Source organism: Lacerta agilis, chromosome 1 (assembly GCF_009819535.1).
Source record: "Lacerta agilis isolate rLacAgi1 chromosome 1, rLacAgi1.pri, whole genome shotgun sequence".
NCBI classification, from domain to species: domain Eukaryota; kingdom Metazoa; phylum Chordata; class Lepidosauria; order Squamata; family Lacertidae; genus Lacerta; species Lacerta agilis.
Genome location: NC_046312.1, coordinates 79354249 through 79380223, shown reverse-complemented (window position 1 = coordinate 79380223; position 25975 = coordinate 79354249). Strand labels below are relative to the sequence as shown.

Sequence of the window (25975 nt, the reverse complement as noted above, 5' to 3'; positions counted from 1 at the left end):
GCCCATAGTCTTACAGTATAGTATTATAAGTATACACAGCTTTTCTGTATGTTTAATAATACAGTGTAGTGAAAATAAAACATTCTTTCCTGGAATAATGGGGAAAGAGTCTTGCTTGAGTAGTCTTAGACGTTTGCAGTCACCTGTGAAATTCTGCATCAGCACATTAAAAAACACAAACAGGTTGACTACATTTTAAATCAGAAAGCAGTCATGTAAATACATGTATACTTGGATTCTTCAAGCTGTTATCTTCCATGATTACAGGTTTGTACAACAAATGGTAATGCTGCATAAGGTGTCCTTTGTGTGGAACATTAAAAGTTCTTCTTTCACCTTGAACTTTGGAAACACCTCTCTTCTGAGGACTGTGACAAACTTCAAGTATTTTTCTGTAATTTTGCATTTTGATTTCCAATGTGGAAATTGTTCATCTGTACTTGCCAAAATAAGTTGATCATATGACCATTGATGAGGCCCCTTAAAAAAACGAAAACATTAGTTCTGGAGTTTAGAAAATAAAACTCATTACAATGTACTAGGAGTAGTTAAGTAAGTGGTGTGTATGGGGCGTTAGGGGAGGGGTAGTATCTCTAGTGAGGGACACAGCATGCTCCTTCTGGGGTAGTTTGTCCACCTTTGGTCTCCACCCTGCACTCAGCTCTTACCTGTGGCTCTTAGAAGCTATCACCATGTGACAACGGCAACACACTGGGAATGCCTTTGGCTGGCTAAACCAGATGAAGGTAGTTGATGGGTTTCAAACCCTTGGTGAGTTAGGGACTTCCCCTGCAGGAGAAGACAGACTCCGGCAGATTTCAGTGGATGAGACCAGTAGTGGGTGCAACGGTCAATAAGATGGTTTGTGCATGTGATGTAGAGGGAAGTGAGGTGCAGGTGGAGCTCATCAACCTCGAAAGGTTGCCCATCTAGGAGAAGGAAAACTCTGACCCAAAACCTCCGCTGCCTTGCAGGATATCTTCAGGAGAAGAAAAAGCTAAGGAGTAAATCCTACACAAATCCGGGCTGAGTCCCTAAGGCAGTTGGATGGTCGCTTTGGTGCTGCTAACACAACAGTTTAACTTCACACCCGGAGGCACACGCCACTGTTTTTTGAGATAGACAGATGCCAAATGTTAAGTAAGTTTAGGATCACTGATTTCAGTGACACTGAATGGTCCCATGCACCATTGAACTCAGTGGAACTTAGTTCTGCACACACATAGGATTGCACTGCCCAGCTCCAGTCCTGAACATAAATATTGGGAAATAATTATGGCTTAATTCAGTGAACTTTCTTCTGAATAGACATGCTTAGGTTTGCACTATAGATCCTATGTGTACTAGATGAATCACACCTTTTTGCTTTTTAATGTTTATTTCATTTATTATAGAATCACTGCATTGGAGAGTTGCAAAGGGCCACGAGGGCCATCCAGTCCAACCCCCTGCAGTGCAGGGATCTTTTGCCAAACATGGGGATCGAACCCCCAGCACTGAGATTAAGAGTCTTATGCTCTACCAACTGAGCTATTCCAGTATTACTCTTATACAGAACTTCCCATCGTGTTCTGTCAAGATTGCTGCTCAGGTGTACAGCCACTGAGTTTCAATAAAACCAGAGAGTTTGCTTATTCTCATACTATTCACTGGGTCCTGCTATTTTCTGTTTTAACTTGTTTGTAAACTGGGCTTTCCGGCATAAACGACATATGACCAAGCTAACGTTAATAGTTGTAGTAGGTGTAGCCCATGAGAAAAAATGACCATTGGTTGGTCTTCTAAACAGTAGAATTCTGTGTAAAATAACGAAATGATTTTTTCATTTTCATAGCTGGTTGAAAAGAGAAAATCTGGGCTAGAAGTAGGGTCAACTATGTAGACACACAATATCCTGAAAACATGCAGAGAGAGGTGGGAGGGGGAGCCAGATTTTAAAATACATTAGGCAAAATGCTCAGGGAGAGAAGGAAACTTGATGTTAACAATTCTCTGTTAACATTCCCCCAGCCCGTTCCCCCACTCCCCAGTCTTCCAAAGCTATTCATGATTGTGGAGAGGAGTTAGAATTAGCTGACTCATGGCAGGGGCATCCCCCTATATAATGGGCATGTTATACAGATGAAAAACAGAAGCCACTTTGTTCCAACATACTGTTGAAATCTGAAATGCTAAGTTCCATGTGTAGATGTAGATGCGAAATTGCTGTATTCTGCTGGTTGCAAGATAGGTGGTGAGGTGTTTGGTGTCGGAGCGAAGGCAAAACTAGAATGAGGGGAAGAGTTTGCCAAAGTGCTGTAAAGTTAAATTATTTTGTTGCAGGTCAAAGGACAAGTCCCTCCAGTTCTTTCCTTGCATATAATTTAACTCCAAATTCGAGTTAGTGCTGTAGGATCATATTCAGGTGTACATATGGTGGCCGCTAAGAGGGCAAAAGAGGACACAGATTTGCTGAGTTATATAAATAAGATGCAAATTTGGAAATAATTACAGTAACCAGGTAACCTGTGTGTTTGCTCCATCCACTTTCCGAAGTGTCAATTGTTGATTGGCAACTCCAAGGCCCCTGCTACCTGTCCCTGCATAGGATTCTTTTAAACTTGTCCTGGACCAGACAGCCTTTTAAAATAGAGGCATGTCATCTGATAGCTCTCAAATAGAGCACTGGCCTCTGTAAAGTAGTACCCTGTTTCTCCTAAAATAAGACATGGCCATAAAATAAGCCATAGCATGATTTCTATGCATTTGCGAAATATAAGCCGTTCCCCAAAAATAAGCCATACCCCGAAAATAAGCCATAGTGACGTGGTACCTCCCATTAAAACAGCCTGGAGAGGCGTCGCTATGCAGCGTACCGATGCGACACGGTTAAAATAAGACATCCCCTGAAAATAAGCCATACTGTGTTTTGTTGAGCGAAAAAAAAAAATAAGACGGTTTCTTATTTTAGGAGAAACACGGTATACATGGCCACCCGCAGTAGACGTTCCGTAAGAACCTATCCCTCTTTCAGAGTTTCTTCAACAATCTTGGGGGGGGGGAGAACCCAAACACTCTTTTATCTGTCTCCAGCCTGAGCATTTTTTTTGATAGATTCTTTCTTTTTGCCAAGCAACATGCCTTTTGAATATGGACAGCCCAGTTGTCATAATCCTTTAATGAGATTTACAGATAATAGGTTTATTCAATTCTGGGGTCAGTAACAGATTAAAGGAAATATGACTGGGGTAGAGAACAGTTGTTCCTAGGGGTATGTAAACATTTGTTTTGCTTTATCTTGGGAGGATCTTGACACGAATAAATTGGAAATCCAGAGTGTTTAGGGTTTTGGCAGGCTCTCCCTCAAATACCCAGACATAGGTGGGATGCTATTACGTTGTTCTGTGAGATACAGGAGATTGCAGAAGTGCCTTCTGACTCTGCACTTACAAAGCAGTGGAAAACTGAGGTAATGAGTGTGAGATTTAATTCTGAGCTACACCCCAAAAGTTCACTGCAAGGTGAAGCTTTGACTTTTCTTTTTAAATTTATTTTATTCATTGAAAATGTATCATGTAGAAGAACAGCATGAGTTGGTGCCTGCAGCAGAGCTGGAAGTTCATGATGGATTCCACAAATGATTGAAGGAAGGAAAAAACAAGATCTGCATCTAGCATAAATCATGTAAACTATATATGCTTAATATATTTGGGCCGCCAAATTTGAAGAAACCCTTGGCGAAGGTATAAAGAATGAAGGAACAAAAGTGAAAATTTGTGTGCCCGCTTGAGTGCATGCCGTCTGTTGGTGACTTTTGAGTTGCTTCAATGCAAAAGGAACTTTAGGCTATGCTGCTTCTGCCAAGATTTTGAGCCTGAGCTATCAAACCGTTGGATGAACAATGGAATGTTGACTTAAGCTGGATCATTCTGACAGCAGGAAGATGATAATTCAGGAGCAAGCACATCAGAGATCACATCTGCCTAGCAGCACAATCCTGTGTATATTTACTCAGAAGTATGTACCACTGAGTTCAGTAAGACTTACTCCCAAATAAGCCTGCATAGGACTACAGCTGGACACAGCAATCCTAAGTGGGATGGGGCGAAGTGGGGAACAGTTTTCCACTTCCAAAGTCCTACCAGTTTGTGGGCACCATGGTTCTTTCTTTTGCCTCTGGCATAAAAAAATTCTACCCACTTTGAAGTGTGTGTGTGTTATCCATACCAGTTATGGGCTGTAAAAAATTATGGGTTCTATCCCAGAGTCTCTTGAGAGAATATAGTGCTTTGGATCCAGCATATCCAATGCTGCCTCTGCCGTGCCCTGCCCTGCTTCAGGGCCAAATGCTGGCTATGCCCATGGAGCTTTCAGTGACCATACCAGAGGCCTCAGTAGTGGATGTTCCCCCCACCCCCCCAAAAAAGCAGATGAGCTGCTCATCATCGGTGGAAAGGCATCTCTACTCACCGTAATCCCCCCCAAGAGGTGGATCTGAGAGTTAGGATTGTTCTTTAAATTGTATTAGCTAATTGTATTGTGAAATATGTGCGCTGTAAATAGAAGCACAATTAAACAAACTTTTCATAGGTCTGAAACCAATTGAAAATTTATTCCTACAAAAAATAAAATTACACAGCGTGACTGCAAGAGTAAAAATAGTATCAAAACCAAAATTGAAAACTTGCATAGAAACAGAGATTCAATCTAAATATAAATAGCGGAGTGTATAAATTAAGACCCATCTAGATCATGTTCCATTGTTCTTTCCAAACATAAACATGTGCCTGCCAGCAGAAAGACCTCAGAGACTGGGGTCCTTGAGATGAAGGTTCCAAAAATACAGGTGCCACCATGTAAAAGGCCTCGTTCCATTCCTCAGTAGGTACTTCAGTAAACAAGGGACTGCTGACCAAAGAGAGATCTTAAGGAATAGGAAGGAGCATATGTGAGAAAGCACTCGTAAAAATGCACAGGGCCCAGACCTTTGGGGATGTAAATCACTACAGTGGTACCTCGGTTTACGAACTTAATCCGTTCCGGAAGTCTGTTCTTAAACCGAAACTCTTCTTTAACTGAGGCACGCTTTCCCTAATGAGGCCTCCCACCGCCGGTGCCCTTCCACTGTTCGGATTCCGTTCTTAGACAGGGGTAAAGTTCGCAAACTGGGACACTACTTCCGGTTTAGCAAACCTAATAGTTCTTAAACAGGGCTGTTCTTAAACCGAGGTACCACTGTACATAGATTTAGTTCTGGAAAACAGCGGGAAGCTTATGCAGATGAGGAAGAATGGGAGTGATACAGTCAGGACTGGGTTTAGGGGCACGTGACCCACTTAGCTGCCTGGCGTGCCTGGCATGAGTTGTCTACCAGTCATCCCCATAATAGCTGAAAGAAGAAGGGTGCAGACAGTTAATCTTTGCTTGTAGAGCTACCAACACTGACTTGTGTGCCCAACATTGTATTAACATCCACATTTTCTTCTAATTTCACAGGCATATGTACAGCATTACTGCCCATTTAGTAGACTATGTGTGAGAGAGTTATGGTCAGTTATTGTATTCAGACTCATGCATGGAAATCTACACTCTCATGTGACAGGAATAAATCATGTATGCAAAGTGTCCATCAAAGTCATGAAATGACTACAAATGTAATAAAAAAACTGGTTAATCACCTGGCTCTTTCATTAAATGTGATTGTCTGGAATATGCTCTTTCATTAAATGTGATTGTCTGGAATATTCCCTATTCTAATAAAACAGCAAGGTCAAAATATTTTCAAAAAGAATGCCATTTCATGTTTTTGTAAACTCCTTTGAGGCTTATCTGTCCAATCAAGTGGTATATAAATTTTATGCAATAAATAAATGATAAATAAAAAGTGGGTACCCAAATATATTTTGGGGCTAAAAGTAGGTCTCTGGTCCGAAAAGGTTGAGAACTATTGGGGACTGAACCAGGAGCCTGTAGCAAAACATGCAGTAGTACTGCAGGGAAAAAATAGTTTATTTCTGATGAGCAGGTTATGTTAATCTGATGTTAATATCATCTATTTTGTTCAGGGGAGGCTTTCAATGGAATGTATCTGGTAGCATTGGTTATTCTATTCTGCAGGAAGATTTCACTTCCCATCTTTTCAACCCGAGGGTAATAACTTGTGGGGACACATACAGATTATGACGCTGAGCTGGAGTGAACTAGTGCAAATCTGTGCTTTGGGTGAATTTAGAAGAACCCCACACTACATCTGCCAGGGACTGGATTGGGCAGGGCATGTTATGCTTAGACATGTTGCTCACAATCCCAGTTTTGCTTGTTAAAAAAATGCCATAGGCTTTTCCACTTCTTTTCTACCTGGATACTTTGAATTTGATTGCGTTGGAAAGGTTAAATGAAATAAAATGAGGTTCCTCCTCCATCACCATAACTTGCTGCTAGGCACCCAGTGTGGTCAGTTGTGATGAAAAGGCAAGATGGGAGACTTGTTGTTGTTGTTGACTCTGTAGATGTCAGCACCAGCTGCTTGCTGATCCAAAGGTTCATGGGCAGGATGTGCCCAGACACTGGCCCAACACTTGCACTGTTGTTGTTGTTGTTGTTGTTGTTGTTGTTCAGTCGTGTCTGACTCTTTGTGACCCCATGGACCAGAGCACGCCTCCCGCAGTTTGGCCAAACTCATGCTATCCTTCACTGCCTCCCGCAGTTTGGCCAAACTCATGCTAGTCGCTTCGAGAACACTGTCCAACCATCTCATCCTCTGTCGTCCCATTCTCCTTGTGCCCTCCATCTTTCCCAACATCAGGGTCTTTTCCAGGGAGTCTTCTCCTCTCATGAGGTGGCCAAAGTACTGGATCCTCAACTTCAGGATCTGTCCTTCCAGTGAGCACTCAGGGCTGATTTCTTTAAGGATGGAGAAGTTTGATCTTTTTGCAGTCCATGGGACTCTCAAGAGTCTCCTCCAACACTTGCACAGCCCCTCCTTATTCAGCTGGGATTGAGAGATAAGAGTTGTGTGTCATCTGCAAACTGATGCCACTGCATCTAAGTCCCCAGATGGCACCTCCTGGCAGTTTCATATAGCTATGGTGACCCAACAGCATGAATCCAATGATTCAGAAGTCTTCCAATGCTACTCTCTAGTTGTTGTCCCCTAGGCAGAAATGCTGCCACTGTAACGCAGTCCTCCCATTCCCCACCTCACAGAGCTGCTCCAGGATACCATGGTCAGTGATATCAAACACTGCTAAGAAGTCAAGCAGAATCAACAGGTAGCACTCCCTATGCCTCTCTCCAAATAAAGGTCATATTGTAAGGCTGACTGAGGCTGTTTCAGAGCTGTTTTCAACAAGATTGAAATGGGTCTAGATAACCTGCTTCATCTAGACATGCCTGTAGTTGCCCAGCCACCACACTTTCTGTCACCTTGCCCAAGAGAAGCGGACACGGGGCAATGGATTCAAACTACAAGAAAGAAGATTCCACCTAAACATTAGGAAGAACTTCCTGACAGTGAGAGCTGTTCAGCGGTGGAATTTGCTACCAAGGAGTGTGGTGGAGTCTCCTCCTTTGGAGGTCTTTAAGCAGAGGCTTGACAGCCATCTGTCAGGAATGCTTTGATGGTGTTTCCTGCTTGGCAGGGGGTTGGACTGGATGGCCCTTGTGGTCTCTTCCAACTCTATGATTCTATGATTCTAAGAAAGGAATATTTGTGACTGGGCAGTAATTATCTGAGACCTCAGGGTGCTGGGCGGTCCTCTTAGGAGTGGATGCACAGCCTCTTTTTGTTCAGTGTGGTGGGCACCACCCTTTCCATAAGTGAGGCATTAACTGGACCCAGCTGTGAGATCTTAACATATACAATGGGCAGGGTTCAAGAGAGCATATGGGAGGCTTAACTCGCACCTTAATTTTTGTGTGTGTGAAAACCTAATACCGTGTGCTGCTCTGGTTCACCAGAAGTGGCTTAGTCATGCTGGCCACATGACCCGGAAGCTGTACGCCGGCTCCCTCAGCCAGTAAAGTGAGATGAGCGCCACAACCCGAGTCATCTGCGACTGGACCTAATGGTCAGGGGTCCCTTTACCTTTGCCTTACCTAATACATATGCTGTGATGATGTGTATGGGGAGGGAAGTCCCTGATTTGTAGATAGCCCATTTCCTCCCCCCCCCCCAGTCACAGTAACTATGGATATGATTAAGCCAAATACAAACACCTTTTTAGTTATGCTCATTTGAATGGCAGAGTTATAAGCAAGTATTTAACTCTCCTGTTAAATGAATTAGGTTCAAAACTGCTTAACTTTAGCTGCTGACGTTAACAGTTTAACTAGACAGGAATCCTTCCCCTTGTGTGACTGGAGCATATCTACTCCCCTGCAAGTTTCCTGCTGTGTTCCTCCTCCTTTAGAAATGATATCTCTAAAGAAGAGATATCACTGCACTCTCAGTGCTGATGTTAATTATTTCAAGTCAAGGAAATTAACTGTAATCAGCCAGGAAGGGGAAAGATCGCTGCCTCCTTTTAGTATCAGTTCGGGGCAGGGAGGAGTTTAACGTGCCCAAATACTTTTGTGAGCTTCAGGGGAGAAACAGGAAAAATGCTTACATGGTGAAGCAATCGAGCAGAATTGCTGGCTTCCAGGTATGCCTTTTTGTGTGTGTTTGTGCATCGGATAGAAACAAATGCATCTTCAAGTACTCTCATGGCTCGAACCACTCTTGCCTTTGAGAGCCTTGCCGGCTGTGCTGTAGTTAGTTTTTGATTTAATGGGAAGCAGGCTGCTGGAGGGGAGGGTTCTGTTAGCCACGCCTCCACTAGTTTTATATCTACTTGGAAGAGAGCGGCATGCTTCCTCACCCCGGAGCTTCAGAGGACACAGATCAATGTGAATTCTTCCATTCACCACTCACTGCAGCGCAGCACATCTCCCCCTCCAAGCAACATTTTAATGGCTCGAGCTGAGCTCAGCATTGGGCTCCTGCTGTTGCTGACCTGTTGCTTATCCAATGCACAGGGCTGGAGTTGGCTGTGGGGGGGTTCGAAGGAAGAAACCCTCCCACCCACAGAAGCTGCTGGTACTACTGAGGAGCAGACGGCACAGCAACGTGCCACGCCTGAGGCTGCCACCCTGAACACCCCCCTTGAAAGCACTACCCAGCAGAAGGGAAGAGTGTGGACTATATTCACCCTGAAGAGGCCGGACTTGACTGCAACCACAACGATCCCTACAGCTACATCATCTTCTGAGCTGGAAAGCAGAGAAGGAAATATTGCAGGGGTAGGGGCTGAAATATTAAACGTTGCTGAGGGAATCAGAAATTTGGTTCAGCTCTGGGACGAAAAGACAACCACAGGGACAGAGAGGACCGAGGCACCTGCAACAGCTGATCTTCTGACAGCATCTCCCATCCCTGTGACGGAGGCAGTGAACATCCAAAATGCTACTGCCAACTCTACCGGCGATGTGCAGACCTCCCTGGAAGCTGGGCAGCCAGAGCTGGTTCTCTCAGTGACTACAAAGCCTGCTGTTCTCTGGAACAAGACTAAAGTCCTCTTAAAGAAGCCTGAGATTCCACCCCCAGGTAGTGCTTCTTTCTCATTTTCGCCAGATGATCATGCTGGTGGCACCAGGTTGGCTTTTCAAGAATCCACAGATGCAGGGCAAGGAAGTGCCACCACCCCAGGAACAAGGTCACCCTGGGGAGCTTTCGCAGAAAAACAAGGAATTTTGTCCAGTGCAAATGTTTTGGGATTGCAGGAGCTTCAGGCTAATAGCAGCCACGTGCATGCTGGAATTTCAGCCAAGGTGGTGGGTGCTTTAGACAACCGGCTATTCAATTATGTTGCAGATCCAGACAAATCAGTCTCTAATGGCAATAGAACCCATCTCAGCCTTAAAAGCCACCCCTTCCTTAAGCATTCTGGGATAGCCGTAGCTGATGCACATAAGAACCGCTCTAGTGATTCTGTTTCTAATTCGAATGCAATTAATGTTATGGATTTCCCCCCTGCCAATAACTCTGACTCTCCTGAGTTTCTACTAACCTACACTATGCAACATTTTAGCAATAGTAGCACAGGGCTTCCTTCCTTCTTTCCTGGATTGACTCCAACAGCTGGCCACTGCTTGCCCTTACCAACCAATCTGTCATATTGCAACAACCTGGGCATGAAGCGTTTCCGAGTGCCGAATTATTTGCATCATGGCAGTGAGGAGGAAATTCGGGCTGCTTTGCATGAGTGGGAGGGGCTTCTTAAAACTCGGTGTCACCGCTACTTGGAGTGGTTTTTCTGCTTGCTGCTGGTACCTGGGTGTAGTGCTTCTCTTCCAATAACACCTCCACCATGCCGGGGATTTTGTGAGGCCCTGAAAGATCTGTGTTGGATTCATTTGAAAGAGGGGCATCTTCCGATATCATGTGACTCTCTCCCAGCGGAGGATGGTGTATATTCATGTGTGTTTGTTAATGTTTCAGCAGGTAATGTGGCAGGGGCAATAATATCTCTTACCAACTCTTTCTCCCTCTCTCTCTACAACCAGGTAAGCTAATTCTGTGATGGATTCTGGTATTAAAAACAGCCACTTTGCAACTTTATAATACAAATCATGCCTCTCCATCTTTCAGGAAGGGGCATGAAGGAGGTGTCTATTTCTCTTTCACCGTCAAGAAGGATGTTCACCATTGCTTATGGTCCTGGTGCTGAGCATCGTCCTGAGCCACACACTATAGCATTAGTTGCCAATCTGTGGAATGGATAGCACTAGTGGCAAAGGGAAAGTGGGAAGGGAAGGTATTGTGTAACTCTGTGAAAGAGCAGGAGAGCCCATGGGCTTGGCTGTAACCCATGTATTTACATTGTAGACTACAGGGAAAGCCACCACCAACACATGGGAGACTACATATATACTGAATGTACAGTAGAGTTACGTATACGGTGGGCTTGACCCGTGACAAACTTGTCCAAAGTGTTGGCCACTATTGCTTTCAATCAGCCTTCCTCACCCTGGTGTCCTCCATATGTTTTGGACAGCCCCAGCCACTATGCCCAATGGTCAGGGATGACAGCAATTGTAGACTAAAACAACGGGAAAGGACCAGGTTGGGGACGGCTGCTTAAGATTCTAATCTTTGTAACATTTGGGAAACTTTAACACTACAGTGAGAAATTAATGGGAACTGGATGAGAGATAAGTTGATTGAGGGCATGCATATAATTGTCACCTTAATATATATTGTGTGTGTGTGTGTGTGTGTGTGTGTGTGTAAGAGAGAGAGAGAGAGAGAGAGAGAGAGAGAGAGATTTTCACTCATCTGAAGTGAATGAAATCAGTGGGCTGTAATTAATAAAAATTTCTTTGGTTGCTTCATTTAACAAAAATCTTTCAAGTGAAGCCCCTTCATATCTTAAGAATGCATGTAATCCCACAGTGACATATGTGGTGATAAATAACATCTATTGGTGCTTAAAAATGCATGGGAGTAGGAATATGATAGGAAACTCTTATGAGTCCAATACCTAATTATTAGTGTTGTGTGTGTTCTGTATTGTATCCAAAGTGATCTAAATTTTTAGTGTGACACTTGGAGAGAAATACAACTTAGGTTATCACCCCCCACATCTTCATATCCAGCACATTTACATTTTAAGCTATGCAGCATAATGCCCTTTTAGCCAGTCCTTTATCTCCTAAAAACATGTTTTTTGCCTAGCTACCTGGCATTGGGCGTTTCCACTTTTCCCATATCTTGGAATTCCCCATTCTCTCTACCGTGTGCCCTAACTGTAGCATTCTAGAAAGCAAGTTCCTACAAGACATGAATATTTCTTGGTGCCTCTGCGATAGTTCAGATTTCTGCTGGCAGAGAGTTATCCACTCAGTCTCAGAATTTTAGAACTTGGGGGTCATCCAGTGAAATTGCTTGGCAGTAGTTTCAGGACAGAAAAAAGAAATACTTTTGGCAACATGTAATTAATCCAGGATATGGAATATATTGCCGCAGGATGTTATGATAGCTGTTGGCATCAATGCCTCTTTATTTGGCAGATTCATATCTTTTTATTAGGTCTATCATACATGAATCTATCTATCAATGGCTATTAGTTAAGAAGAATTAAATCCATTGTGTTCCAACTAGTACAAACGTTTTTGATCCAGCAGTGGTCTGCAGCATACCCTGAAAATCAACTTCAGAGCATAGGTACCAACTCCCTGAGGCCCTGGGTGCCCGAGCACTTACAAAATTCCCCATGAAGGGGTCGGACACCCACAAATTTTGGTGTCAGGGCCGTACAAGCTGCATGGCACCCACAGTCACAGGGCCAAGTTGGCACTCCTGCTTCAGAGGGTTGGAGTGCAGGGTGAAAGATGGCATGGGGGGGCTGCAGAGGGAGGGGGAATAAGCAAAAAACACCCCCTCCGTTAGCAGATTCCTCCATTGGATCAAATGCCATTCCATGTGCTCAAAGGTCCCAGCTGGGTTGCACCCTCTCTGGCTGCATACACACACTTTACCTTTGAAGCACATTTCTTTCTTCCAAAGAATTCTGGGCACTGTAGTTTGTTAAGGGTTGTAGGGAATTGCGACACTGTAAGCAGCAAACTACAGTGCCCAGAATTCTTTGGAAGAAAGAAATGTGCTTTGAATGTGCTTTAAATGTATATTGTGTACACTACCTAAATCTCTGGCTGGATATAGGGTATCCAACCTATATAGATTATGCAAATTTGCTTCTGTATCTTCTGAGGATTGACAAGAAGCAATGTAGTTTATTATTATTATTATTATTATTAGTAGTAGTAGTATTAGTAGTAATTACGCTTATATCCTAATCTTACTTTTCAACATCAGAACTTAGGTTTCCCAGTCTGCCTCCTATCCAGCACTGACCAGGTCCAAGTTTACTTAACTTCATTCAAAATGTTGCATCCTATAGCCTCTGACCCACAATCAAGGATGATACTCGATTCCTGGAACTTCTATGCAGTGCATGTTTTCTGAGATTTTCTGAGAAGAATTTCAAGGCACACTGTGATGCATAGTGGCCAGAGTGGTGTGTTTCGATAAGTAGGTCTCACTCTCCCTGCCATAGTTAACACTAACTACTTTGTCTGGGTTCAGATATCATACCAAGCTGAAGTTAGCCTAAAATGGAAGCAAAAGATTCTCATTTCCCTCTCACAGACATGCTGGAGGAAGAGGGAATAGTACAAAAATCTGAGGCTCACATGGCCCAACACGGTTTAGCATTTCATTTGAATGCAGCCTATATCTCATCTTAGGCCTTACAGCACAGGGATTTTGTGAGCCCCAAATGCCACTGAAAGCATTTTAAGAAGGTGGACAGGATAGAAGTGGAACATAAGCTTTATTTCACAGCTAGATATTTGTTTGCTTTAAGAAAATATAAGTTGAGATTCTCAGGATTCTGCAGCCAAAATCTAATTACAGTCGTACCTTGGAAGTCAAATGGAATCTGTTCCGGAAATCCATTCAACTTCCAAAATGTTTGAAAACCAAAGTGTGGCTTCTGATTGGCTGCAGGAAGCTCCTGCAGTCAATCAGAAGCTTCAGAAGTCCCGTCAGATGTCCGGGTTCCAAAGAACGTTCACAAACCGGAACACTCACTTCCGGGTTTGTGGCATTCGGGAGCCAAAATGCCCGAGTAGCAAGGCGTTTGGGATCCAAGGTACGACTGTATGTGTATGAGAAGCATTTCCACAAGCCACATGGTCCTAGGCTGCTAGATCCCTGGGAAGCAGTGTGGGGCAGCCTGGAAGAGGAATGGAGAATGGATTTGAAAACACATAGCTTTTTTGTTGTTGAAATGGTTTAGACTAGGATTCACACCAGATTGATAGGTGTGATCAGAGTGGGAGTAATTAATCCTCTTGTATGCTTCACTGTTCCTTGGACCATTAAAGATGAAAAGGTTATCTTGATTTTTGCAAAGAACACACAGGCCAGTTTTCATTTAATTTAGTAGCCATTACATCTAGCTTAGCTGTATCATACATTCCTTCTGTTTTGGCTAAATCACATTTATGTGGGTCAGATATGAAGACTGCCAAATGAGAGTGAATCCACCCTTTCCGTTTTTGACTGCCTTGTGGTTCATCTGACATTAACTTCAACATATTGGTTCCCTTTATGGGTTTGCTATGATATGCATATGCAAGTAACCCAGATTCATTCCCAGTTGGACTGAAGGACTTGAATTGAGTTGGCATCCATAATGTAAACAAGGCTAAATTATTTCCAAGCACTTGAGCTTAGTAGGGTTGTAGGATTGAGAGCTGTCTCTTATAGGTATGTATACAAGGAGCCTAAAATAAGGTGTGGGATACCCTCTACCATCTACAGTAGCCTAGTGTTTGTTAAGATTAGACCAGCAGTTTTGACACACACCAAAAGGGAGGCAGCCAAAATTACAGTTCATCAAGCTAGATCTTCACTAGTTTTAAAAGCTAGATCTTCACTATTTTGCCTGACACAGTATAGTGATGAGGGCTGATTGGCCTTGCTTGGATCGGATAGGTGCTACAACAGAAACGGCCCTTAAAGGGCTAATTTTGGCATAACGTTTGCCGGTTTTACAGATGGGAACTGAATGCAGAGAATATTAGCTGTACAAGGACACACTGTACAATACAGAAACTAGAGGGTAAAATAAATAACATTTATGGGAACAAAATAGAAAATTCTTTCCAGTAGCACCTTAGAGACCAACTGAGTTTGTTCTTGGTATGAGCTTTTGTGTGCATGCACACTTCTTCAGATACCAGATATCTGAATAAGTGTGCATGCAGATATCTGAAGAAGTGTGCATGCACACGAAAGCTCATACCAAGAACAAACTCAGTTGGTCTCTAAGGTGCTACTGAAAAGAATTTTCTATTTTGTTTCGACTATGGCAGACCAACACGGCTACCCACCTGTAACTGGATTTATGGGAACAGTTGATCTTAAAATCAGATCTCACATACTTGTAAGTCTAGAATGTATAAAACGTTGCCTTGGGGCTAGTTGTGATATGGGAGCATATCTGTAGCTATATATCTGAGTGCGTATCTTTATCTTCTGTGCCTATCAAGAATCTTGAAATAGCTACAAGAATTCACAAATCTTCTTTTGAAAATAGATAGGATTTGCGTACTAGTTCTCACATTATGTCAGCAGGTATTTGACTTGTGAAAACACTCCAGAATATTTTTTGAAAATAATATGTACACCTGGGCACTTTCTGTACTGTAATATTTCTTCTTTAATTTGAGTGTTAGCTGGAAGAGTTAAGATTGTTTGGTTTTCCACCCAGTCATGTTCTTACTTCCTTCAGACAGGCAGCAGGAGTTTCCTTATCATTAATTCTTACAGATCTTGCATTGCAGGGTCAGAAAAAACTCCACACAGCATTATTGAGTATTTTGATGCTGAACTTCCTTTTTAGGGAAAACCTTCATACAAAAACATCCACAGAATAAGGTAACATTCCTTAATACTTGGTGGGATTTATAAAGGCAGTTGTCTGTATTGACACATGAATGCATTGGGATAAAAATATTCACTGTCTCTTCTGAAACAAATCCATTTTATTCAAGTCATCTTCAATGAACTTCTTAAGATCTGGCATCAACACCTCGCATACTTGGGCAATTGCAAGGGCCCATGCAGCACCCACTAGGACTGCCTGCCTGCTTGCCCTGCTGTTATGTGAACCCTCTAGCGATGGCACTGCTGCCAGCTTCCCCCTTGAGGGCTCATGAGGAGGAGGAGGAGGAGCATGGCAGCTGCTCCACCTCTTTCCCTCCTGTGATTGCTTGCTGGTGGGCTTACCTGGCAGCAGAAGTATAATTTTTCACAGAACAGTAGCTCGACTCCCAGCCCTTTCCGGTATCACCACTAGAAAAGGCTTCAAGCATGTGTGAAGGGAAAGGGGGATCTGAAGGGCTTGGGGCTGAGTGGCCACCCATGGGTGTGAGGTTGGCAGCTGCAACAGTACTGCTGCTTTGAGGGCTCAGGTGGTCGTAAGCTCTTGGGGAGTGGGTCTGCACTGAAGGGTGCCCTCTGAGGGCAGCTTGTTCAAGGCGCGCCGAAATCTGGCACCAGGCCTGAATTCCGTTCCTTGATTCCTTGAAGATTCATTGATTCACACAAGCTAAGGATCTTACAAGAAAGAGCATGTTTTTCTTACAGCGGGAGCCTCTTCCTTAGACATCAGTTGAGCCCAAGATAACTTAAGATTGAACCGTTGTACTAAAATATTTAAATGGCACTTTTATCTACTGAGAGCATGCAGAGCAGAAGCGTCTCAGTATGAATAACATTCACAATGGTGCTTCAGATGTGCTTTGTTTCAGCACTCTGGACAATTGTTCTGCACACACCCAGCGCAACTATTGTCTTTTTGTCACTTTGTGGTTATTTTGGGCACATGTTCCTGTCCAGGGATTCAGCTGTCGACGCATCTGCCATGAGGGGAGGAAGGCGTTCTTCAGTGTGGTTTCCAATTAGAGTGATTGTTCTTTTTCTTCCATCGCAAGATGGAATCTTCATGCATAAAACCCTTTCTTTTTTGTTATCTTAGTATTGCTGGGCTTTCTAGAACCCTGATGGATGCTCTAATCTCATAGAAGGATATCTAGTTAGTTAGATGGGAAGTGCACATCTTGACAATAAAATTTATGTTCAAGAAGCCTTTTCCCTTGAGGGTCTACAAATACGCCTCCCTATTTTCAATGCTTTATTCTGCAGGTACATATGGGTGGTTCCTGCCATAAGTACAGGTTGCGAAAAGTTAACAGAAAACACACAGGTCCCAAATGTTGATAGAACAACTTAGAGGGGCTGGCTGGCTGGCTCCTTAGGACCTCAGGCTTTAAACCTTGGGATTGAATTCTTCCTTCTCTTCCTGTCTGAATTCCTTCTAAGTTAGAAGACCTACCCACTCCTACTTTCCCTTTCTGGCTTAACTGCCCCTCAGGCTCCTTCTCCTTTGACTTTCAAAGTTGGGATCAACTGGTGGGATACTGCAGCAGTGCTTTTTCTAGCTGAAGGAAGGAGCACACATAGGGTTACTGGAGTTGCCTTTGCTGCTGCCTCCCTTGGCTTTCATGAGAGAGGATGCATAGCCTTGTATGCAAGGAACCCAGTGGAGATGTATTAGCTGCCTCACATAGTTTTAAAGAGCCAAGTGAGGCATTTGGGACTGTAGTGTGGGGTTCTTTCCAGCTTTCAATGATGAGTTAGTCACTCCCTGTTTCCTTTTTAGGGATCTCAGGGTTCTTCATTGGAGTTCCCTTTCCCTGGCCACTAAACACTGCAATCAAAACTGCTATAAGCTGGGGGAATCAGGTTTGGATCGGGTGGATATGTTCTTCTATTTAGCCCTGCTGGGCTTTGTTGGACTCTACCTGCAGAGTGATACCAGCACCACGCCACTGGTACGGAGCTTCCTGCTTTGCTTGCCAAGTGCTGCCGGGGGAATCCTCTCCAGCAACAGCACACAGAAAGCCCTGAAATGTGCCATTCCTGGAACAGGATGGAGGAATGGCTGAGCTGCCCTGGGATCCACTGGATCCCAAGCCAAACCCACTGCTGTCACAAGAAGACATCAGGTCTGATCCATGCCTGATCACTGTACCAGCTCCAGGCTGGCTCAGTGTTTTGCCCGTCCCTATCTTCCACCTTGCCCAGCATGAGCAATAGGACTGCGGATGCTGTGGTGCCTCCAGCCCTCCCATTAAGCTGAACTCATTCCCAGCCAGGATTTGGATTGCCTTTTGAACCCTCAGGAGAAGATGCCATAAGAATGTTTTGCGTCCACTCTGGTTCTGTACCTCATTGGCTATTACTCCACCCTGTTTGACTCTGGTAGATTCAGTTGTTTCAAAATGTTTATGTTTGCTGTGGATCAATTTCTTCCAAAGGTTGCTGGTTAGGGTTAAAATGTACTTTGTAAGGTTGGGTTCATTTCAGTGCATTGAAATACCATGTTTGGTTCTATGCTACACTTGATGATGATGTGGTGGGGCAGGAGGACAGGAGGACAGGAGGAGGTTTTCGTCAGTGCACTTATTGGAAAGAGAAGAGGGCTGGTTCCTTCCTCCCTTTCCTGTTTGTGAGGGCTTACGCAGCGGTATTTAGGATGGCCACTTATGTATTGCTCAAAAAGAGGGCAAAAAAGTACACTCATCTGCATGTACTAATTTGCACTTGCTAATTTATGTGTATACACACACATTTAGAAACAATTACTACCGGTATAACTGAAGTAGAAATACAATGCTTCTCACTGTAGTGGGGAACACAGAGGGCTTGTCCACACTTCTGCTTGTCCCGTGCCCAGAAAGCACAGGTCTGAGCGACTTTTCATTTGTCCTACTACGTTACCTGGGAAAGCCGACTGATTGTGAGCTAATTTCTATTTTCTGTGCATGTGTGTTCTGCATTGACTTTATCCCACCACCAAAATCCCTTCACCACACCCCTCTGACTTCCCACCCATTACCGGTACTTATTTGATATACATTGGTGAATGATGACTGTCCCATTTGGCTTACTGCACATATTTGCTGATGTAAATTTTTCCTTACTCACAAAATTCAACTGGCATTAGCTTGTGAAAACTAATACTCACCACATTTCAAACTCTTGTGAGTGTCGGTCACTTACTCGGGTTAATACCAGGTTGCTGTGGAAACAGAGAAACATGGTGGAAACACAAATACCTTACTACCCCAGTATGTACTGATAGTTAAAATTATAATCTTAAAATGGGAAAATTAAGTACAGAGTTCCCTAAGAGCTCTAGAATCTTCCTGGAGTTGACTCTGGCTATATACCGTGTTGGCCCGAATATAAGCCACGCCCGCAAATAAGCCGCACCTTTAAAATTCAAGGGGGTGGAAACAAAAAAAGATAATACCCAAATATAAGCTTCTCCCTTAAAATTCCACAGGCACTCACACCCGTAAATGGCAAATGTAGAAAAAAATCCTACAGCGATATTGTAAAAGCCAGTTTTTGTAAGATTGCGAATTTAAGCTGCACTTTAACTTTCCATAGTCGGAATTTGGAAAAAAGAAGTGAGGCCTATATTCAGGCCAATACAGTACATGTTAGCAGTTTCCCCACCACTGCATATCAAATATGCTTTTTAAGTTGCTGTACACACCAGAAAGGATTCGGGGATGTCCTCACACGATACATATTGCCAGATTTGTTTCCCCCATGCTGAATGTAGCTGTTATCTGTACATGCTCAATGGTTGTCCTAAAAGTACACACATCATCTTAATCAACAGTTATGGTTTCAAGCTGGATTGAGGGAAAACACATCAAATCACAGTATTTCTCAAGAAACTACAGGAAACATATGAACTGTGACTAACATCATGTGTACTCAGCTTTTAACACCAGTGGTAGGAGTGCACTGAAGGCAGAGTAAGTGGTAATGTGCACACAATCACAAAACCATATTTGAGGCTGCACCCTCAAAGAACAGGCGTTTTATGCAATTCTTTCTATTGCTATAAGTATAGATAAAAGAGGATTTTTTTAAAAAAAGAAAACCCTCCACAAATGTTTGTCCACCCCTTACAGGAGTATGGATAGGAGTTTAAGCAACTTCATAATTTGAAACATCTGGCATACACCCTCTCTCTTTTAATGGCACCAGTTCAGGGCAAACATTTGCATCATGTCCCAAACTTGCTGGCATTCATGCCTTGTAATTTTTACAGCTGTCAAGAGGATATAATAGAATACAGTATTGTAGTCAGCAATCCTGGGGCGGGGGGCGGGGGGGATCTCTTTGGTCAGGTCTGGACATGAATCCAATTGGTGCAGTCTGTTAAGTACAGTGCTGTGTGCTTGGCTGAGGAACCCAATGTTCCCATTCTTATCTCCTCCCTCCACATGTGCACATATAACACCATGGATATCTGCTAGAATTTTTGCAGGGAAAGGGGGCAAAGTATAGATCTGCATCTAGCATCTGGGAACAGGGCAGCCTTCTCTGGTGGATTTGGTGACTGAGCAGTGGCAACACCTGGTACACCAGGAATTGGGTATCCTGAAAAACTTGTATCCCAGGTCAACCCTTCCATTGTTTCTCTGTGAGGGTAGACCTGCCATCCATCTGCAGCTAGACCTGGCATCCAGACAGCGTCCTGCCACAGTTGAAAACTCAATCCCTTCTCTGGCTCCATCTACTTCCTCTAGCCCTTAATGAATGGCATTACTGCTACAGTCAACTTCATAGCCCTCCCTGAATTTCCCTGAGAAAAAACCAGCGCCCCAGGTGAACAATACAGGGTTCTCATGCACCAACTCGTCCTCCTACCCCCTGGAAAAATGGGTATAATATTGGGTTACTTTGCAGAACTGGCATAAGCCACACTGTCTCAGACACAGCCCTTTCCCCTGCAATGTTGATATAATAGCGATTAATTTTATCACTATTAATGATATCGATAGTGATATTGATTGATGGTATTGGTAAGATTTTTTTATAGTTTTACTGGTGGGGGAGTAACATTTTTCTGGTGTGAAATAAGACACGAATTACAAAAATTGTGAACTGGCTTTGGTGCTGCTTTTGGGTAGACATGCTACTGCCCAATTAAAACTGTGCTACAATCCTGGATGCCTAAAGGGTCCTCTTTTGGGGGGGGGTCAGTATTATTATTTTTTGCTTTGGATCTCAGGTTCTACAAGGGAAAATCTTGCTCCCGCCCCTGTTTTTGAATGAAAACTGGGAATCTGGAAATCGTTGCTCATCCAGGAGAGGGGACTACCCTCGTAACCATCTGCAGATGTCCATGAACATAATCTCCTAAGAAATTAAGGAATTACACTTTACACCGTCTGTTTGATTGCTAATCTTGTAAAAACAAAAACAAAAAACCCAGCAGCAGCAACGAAAGTGTCCCTATAGCTACAGTGAAGGCCTATCATATAGTGTCCTCACAAATCTTGGTAAGTGTGTGTATTGAAGATGGAACCACCTTAATCTCCACTGTAATGTTTAATTGAACAGAATGCCCTTAGATATGTATATGAAGTGAGAGGCTTGCTTCTTTATGGCTGCCAGTTTATCCTAGGATAAACTTGAATATCATGTGAAAACCTCACATTGTAAACTTCATGTAAGTGTTCTAGATGGAACTGTTTTAAGGGAAGCTGACACATGATAAATTGCATTGAACTGCATGGGTTCCAAGGAAACTCCCTGTTCATTTTTTGGCTTTCCCTTCTTCACAGGATTTTCTTACAAGACTTAATTGCATTGGACGGTGTGGGAAAGACGGGGAGAAAGTAGGGAGTGGGTTTTGAAGGGCAGGGTGGGGAAGGAGTGCCTTTAGGACGGCCCTGTGCTCCTTTGACTCAAGGAATAGCACAGCTGCGTAAGGTTTTCTTGAACCTCTGCTTTCTGGGAACCTGAATTTCTAAGTCTTTCTTGTTCTAGGCTTCAGGGCTGTGAAGCAGAGCTGGAAACAATAATTTGTATTACAAAGGTATAGAAGCATTTCTTTAAAAACTGAGAAACAAACTGTTCAATATGCTTAGTTACAGGTAGGTAGCTGTGTTGGTCTGCCATAGTCAAAACAAAATAAAAAAATTCCTTCCAGTAGCACCTTAGAGACCAACTAAATTTGTTCTTGGTAAAAGTGTGCATGCACACGAAAGCTCATACCAAGAACAAACTTAGTTGGTCTCTAAGGTGCTACTGGAAGGAATTTTTTAATTTTTTTATTTTGTTCAATATGCTCTTATTCAATCCATTCTTTTTTTTTTTTAGTATTCACAAGACTAATTATAACACAGCTTCATCACATTATCAGCACATCAACATTTAGAGAGATTTCTGTGGTAGTGCCTGGTATAGATTTCTCTTTAGATATGTTTACCTGGTACCATGTGCTGAGTGAAGTCTCTCCCGTTAATGGCATTGAGGATCCTTGTACAGTTGCTGGAAATCACAGGAGGAGAGAATGCTCTTGTATGCAGGTTCTTTTTATGGGTTTCCTGCAGGTATCTGGTTAGCCACTGTAAGAACAGGATGCTGGCCCAGATGGGCCTTTGGCCTGATCCAGAAGACTCTCTTATGCTTTTATGAGTTGTTTTAACTGCTGCTTAATCAGCTTTGTTTGTTTTTTGATGTCTTTTAATTCTGATATTTATTGTGTTGTGGTGCTGTTGCTTCATAAACTGCATTTTGATGTTAAATGACTTATTAATGTATTAATTAATTAAATTTTCTATACTGCCCTTCATTTGGGGATCACAGGGTGGTTTACATTATAAAAACACAAAATTGCATACTGTTGTTGTTCAGTCGTGTCCGACTCTTCGTGACCCCATGGACCAGAGCACGCCAGGCACTCCTGCCTTTCACAGTCTCCCGTAGTTTGGTCAAACTCATGTTGGTAGCTTCAAGAACACTGTCCAACCATCTCGTCCTCGGTCACCCCCTTCTCCTTGTACCCCCAATTTTTCCCAACATCAGGGTCTTTTCCAGGGAGTCTTCTCTTCTCATGAGGTGGCCCAAAGTATTGGAGCCTCAGCTTCAGGATCTGTCCTTCCAGTGAGCACTCAGGGCTGATTTCTTTCAGAATGGATAGGTTTGATCTTCTTGCGGTCCATGGGACTCTCAAGAGTCTCCTCCAGCACCATAATTCAAAAGCATCAATTCTCCGGCGATCAGCCTTCTTTATGGTCCAGCTCTCACTTCCACCCATCACTACCGGGAAAACCATAGCTTTAACTATACGGACCTTTGTCGGCAAGGTGATGTCTCTGCTTTTTAAGATGCTGTTTAGGTTTGTCATTGCTTTTCTCCCAAGAAGCAGGTGTCTTTTAATTTCTGTAATAATAAACAAAAACAGTACACTCTTCCTCCAGTTTAAAAGGAAAGAAGAATGCTTTTGCCTGGCACATAAAGATATGTTATGAAGGCGCCCTGGGGAGAGCATTCCACAAGCAGGAAGCCACTGAACAGAAGGCCCTTCCTTGTGTTGCCACCCTCTGGACCTTTTGCAGGTTCTGGGTCAGTTCATATGGGGAGAGGCGTATTGAAGTATTGTGATCCTAAGCCATTTATAGGTCAAAAGCAGAACTGGAAACTAACTGGCAGCCAGTGTAGTTAAGCCAGGATTGGTGTTATGAGCAAGCTGGGTGCTGAATTCTGAACCAGCTGAAGTTTCTGAACCATCTTCAGAGGCAGCCCCAAGTATAGCACACTGCAGCAATCTAACCTAGACGTTATCAGAGCATGGGCACTGCATTAGACCAATATTCTTCTAGTACAAGGTTCAAAGTAGTTACATGACTGGCTATTGCTCCAAAGCTGTCTGTAAGGTGGAAGAGTACTGGCAGGCTCCTGCTATGAGACCTGCTTTGTGAACTTTTCAACAATTTGTTATATATAAAGGGGATGAGGAGGCATCTGGTAATTTCCTTTGACTGATCGTCCTCTAGGAGCCATTAATCTTCCTTGTGGCGATGTGTGAGTCACAACAGACACAGGGTTATCTTTGTTCACAGTATTGGCACTGGGCAGGGTCAGAAAGCAGCATGGTCCTGGGTCTTGAAGTTGTGTGGGGTGTCCCTTTGCTATTTCCTGTGGGTTGTAGGTCTGACAGCCTCGCTTTATATTAGATACTTGAGCGTGGGAGTGAAAGCTCCTTGGCTGCACATTTTCTCTATTATCTCAAAAGTTACTCTTCTGTATGGTTTCGAGGGTCCTTTGGCTCAAAACATAACATCTGCATAAGGCAAATGGCAACATTTCATGGACTTGAAATAATTAGGGTTTGCTTGTTTGTTTTTTGACGGCAAAATGCTCTAATTTTCATCCTCTTAATTTTTCACAGTAAAAGAATGCTTTCTGTTTACTTCGGTTCCCTCCCCCCCCACACCCCTGTCAAGATTTTATGGAAACGCCCACTGTGTGTCTTGAGTTTCTACTGATCAAGCACATTTTAATTTTGTTAGGCTAATGTCTTTTGGAGATTAAGCAGCTTGTGAGTACAACTAAAATGCAAATAGCACATAAGACAGGTCAGTTTGTTTGCTTATGGGTCAATGAGTCTCTGGACTGTGGTTAATGTTTGTCTCAAATGTTGCAGAATGTTTCTCTTCCAGGTGGCATTCCTGGGGGGAAACTTGCCTCCTGGCTTTTGATAAACCCCACCCCCATGGTCCTGCTTTACTGTAGTGTAAAGTGAACTCTTTAAAAGTAATGGTTCCTCCCCTCCCCTCCCGAATATGGGGAGGGTTCCAAATACACAGTGACCTTTTTTGACCTAGAAAACCTCTCCCACAACTGTGAAAGTTGCAGCAATGCAGCTGTTGATTGATATTTTCCTTTCAAGTCTGTGGATGTGATTAAAGTTATCTCTCGATGCAAAATAATCTTTCTTTCTCTTAGCCATGAACACTTTGCAAGCGTGGGAAGTGCATTCCTATATTCCTCCCAAGGTACTTGGGGAAAACCATCATGCTTTTTATTTCTCAGGTTCTTCTCTCCCGTTTTCATTTTGACGCTGGGTTTAAAATCTTCTCCATGAAGTTGCTCCTTACGAGTCTTGAGTTCATGCCTTTATCACAGTAGTCAGCTTTGGGTTTTGAGGACATTTTCAGTTTACATTTTTTGTTCTTTTGGATTTATTCATCTCTCCACCCCACACCTCAACTTCTTAACCCACCCTTTGCCCACACACTCTTTATCTTTGAATTGTAGCAATTTTTGCTGCACTTTTACTTCCTCTTTTTTTTTTAAAAAAAAAGAGTTTTGCTAAAATGTATGTAATTGAAAGCTTAAATTTTTAAAACAGCGTTTTGAGTTTCAACCTTTTTTTTTGTATAGAGAAAGAGGTTATTAGCACTGTTTGGCTCTAACTTGAAGAAACGACATGTGTTAGGAAAAAATCTCACCCACTGTGTGGGTGATTGAGAAGAGCTGTAAAACAATGCCAGAAAAATAAGAATTTGCTGTGAGGGTCAGGTCGTGAACATAGCCAGATGTTCTGCTGGGGCTGGTAAGAGAATAATTTCTGGATATGAAAACTCCAGCATGCCTTGAGAGAAAACTCAATGTACTTTTGTTTATAATTATTTCCATTTCCATTCAAAACGTACAAATGTGCAGTGGAGTTGGGAGGCATGGAATGTTGATCTAGGAGGCTTTCCCATGGCGTAGAGAAAGAGAATTTGCAATGCAGGGAGGGGGTTGCAAGAGAATATTGTGGGTGTTGGACTCAGTGCAATTGCATTCATCAGTTTCAGACATTTTCTCATGAAACTAACAGTGCAATACTGTGTCTTGGGAGAGTGCTGTTGCGCTCAGGTCTTGCTTTCAGGCTTCACGTAAGCATCTGGTTGGCCACTGTGGGAACAGGATGCTGGACTAGATGGGCCTTTGGTCTGATCCAACAGGGCTCATCTCATCAGCATTGCCCCAATGGCCATGCTGGCTAGGGCTAGTGGGAGTTCTGGAGTCCAGCAACATCTGAAGGACACCCTATTGGCTGCCCCTGGTGTATAGGATTGTACATTAAAGGTTGCATTTTCTTTATGGCAGCAATTGGACATAATAGCTAGAGTGTGGGGGTTTTTTTTGTTAGGAAAATGAGCTAATTTCCTCCTGGATTTACACACTCTTCCCCACCTCTTTCCTCATTCAGTGTGGCTCTGAGCAAGCTTCCAATTCCATTTTAGATGGAGTTTAGTGTGTTGCAATTTAGAGTGTTGTCCACAGCCTAAACTGCAGATAATCTTAACTATGGTGAGTTGAAACAAACCAGATTCATGCACATACTGCAGCAAGCATGGCACTCTTATGACAGGGAGGCATGCATCTCCAGACACTCACTGAACATGCGCCAGGAAACTGAGGTCAGTTGCACCTTCCTAGTTCATGCACATCATATGTCACCTTGCACTGGAGATAGGTATCTTTCTTTCACCCTTTATATATTTGTGAAAGCTG

The 25975-nt window shown here is 43.2% G+C and overlaps 1 protein-coding gene across 4 annotated transcripts in view; it reads left to right on the top strand.

The window, feature by feature from the left end:
* The window catches only part of COL18A1 (collagen type XVIII alpha 1 chain), a 148952-nt gene that overhangs the window by 58948 nt on the left and 64029 nt on the right, over nucleotides 1–25975 (top strand). For 2 of the 4 annotated variants that reach the window (XM_033157600.1, XM_033157590.1), the window contains exon 1: nucleotides 8822–10462. The exons of 1 other annotated variant lie outside the window; for it this stretch is intronic. In XM_033157600.1, coding sequence (XP_033013491.1) covers nucleotides 8932–10462 — 1531 coding nt within the window. In that variant the 5' untranslated portion in view covers nucleotides 8822–8931. Of the gene's footprint in view, nucleotides 1–8821; nucleotides 10463–25975 lie in introns of those variants that run through there. One more of the 4 variants, XM_033157608.1, reaches the window with a different exon arrangement.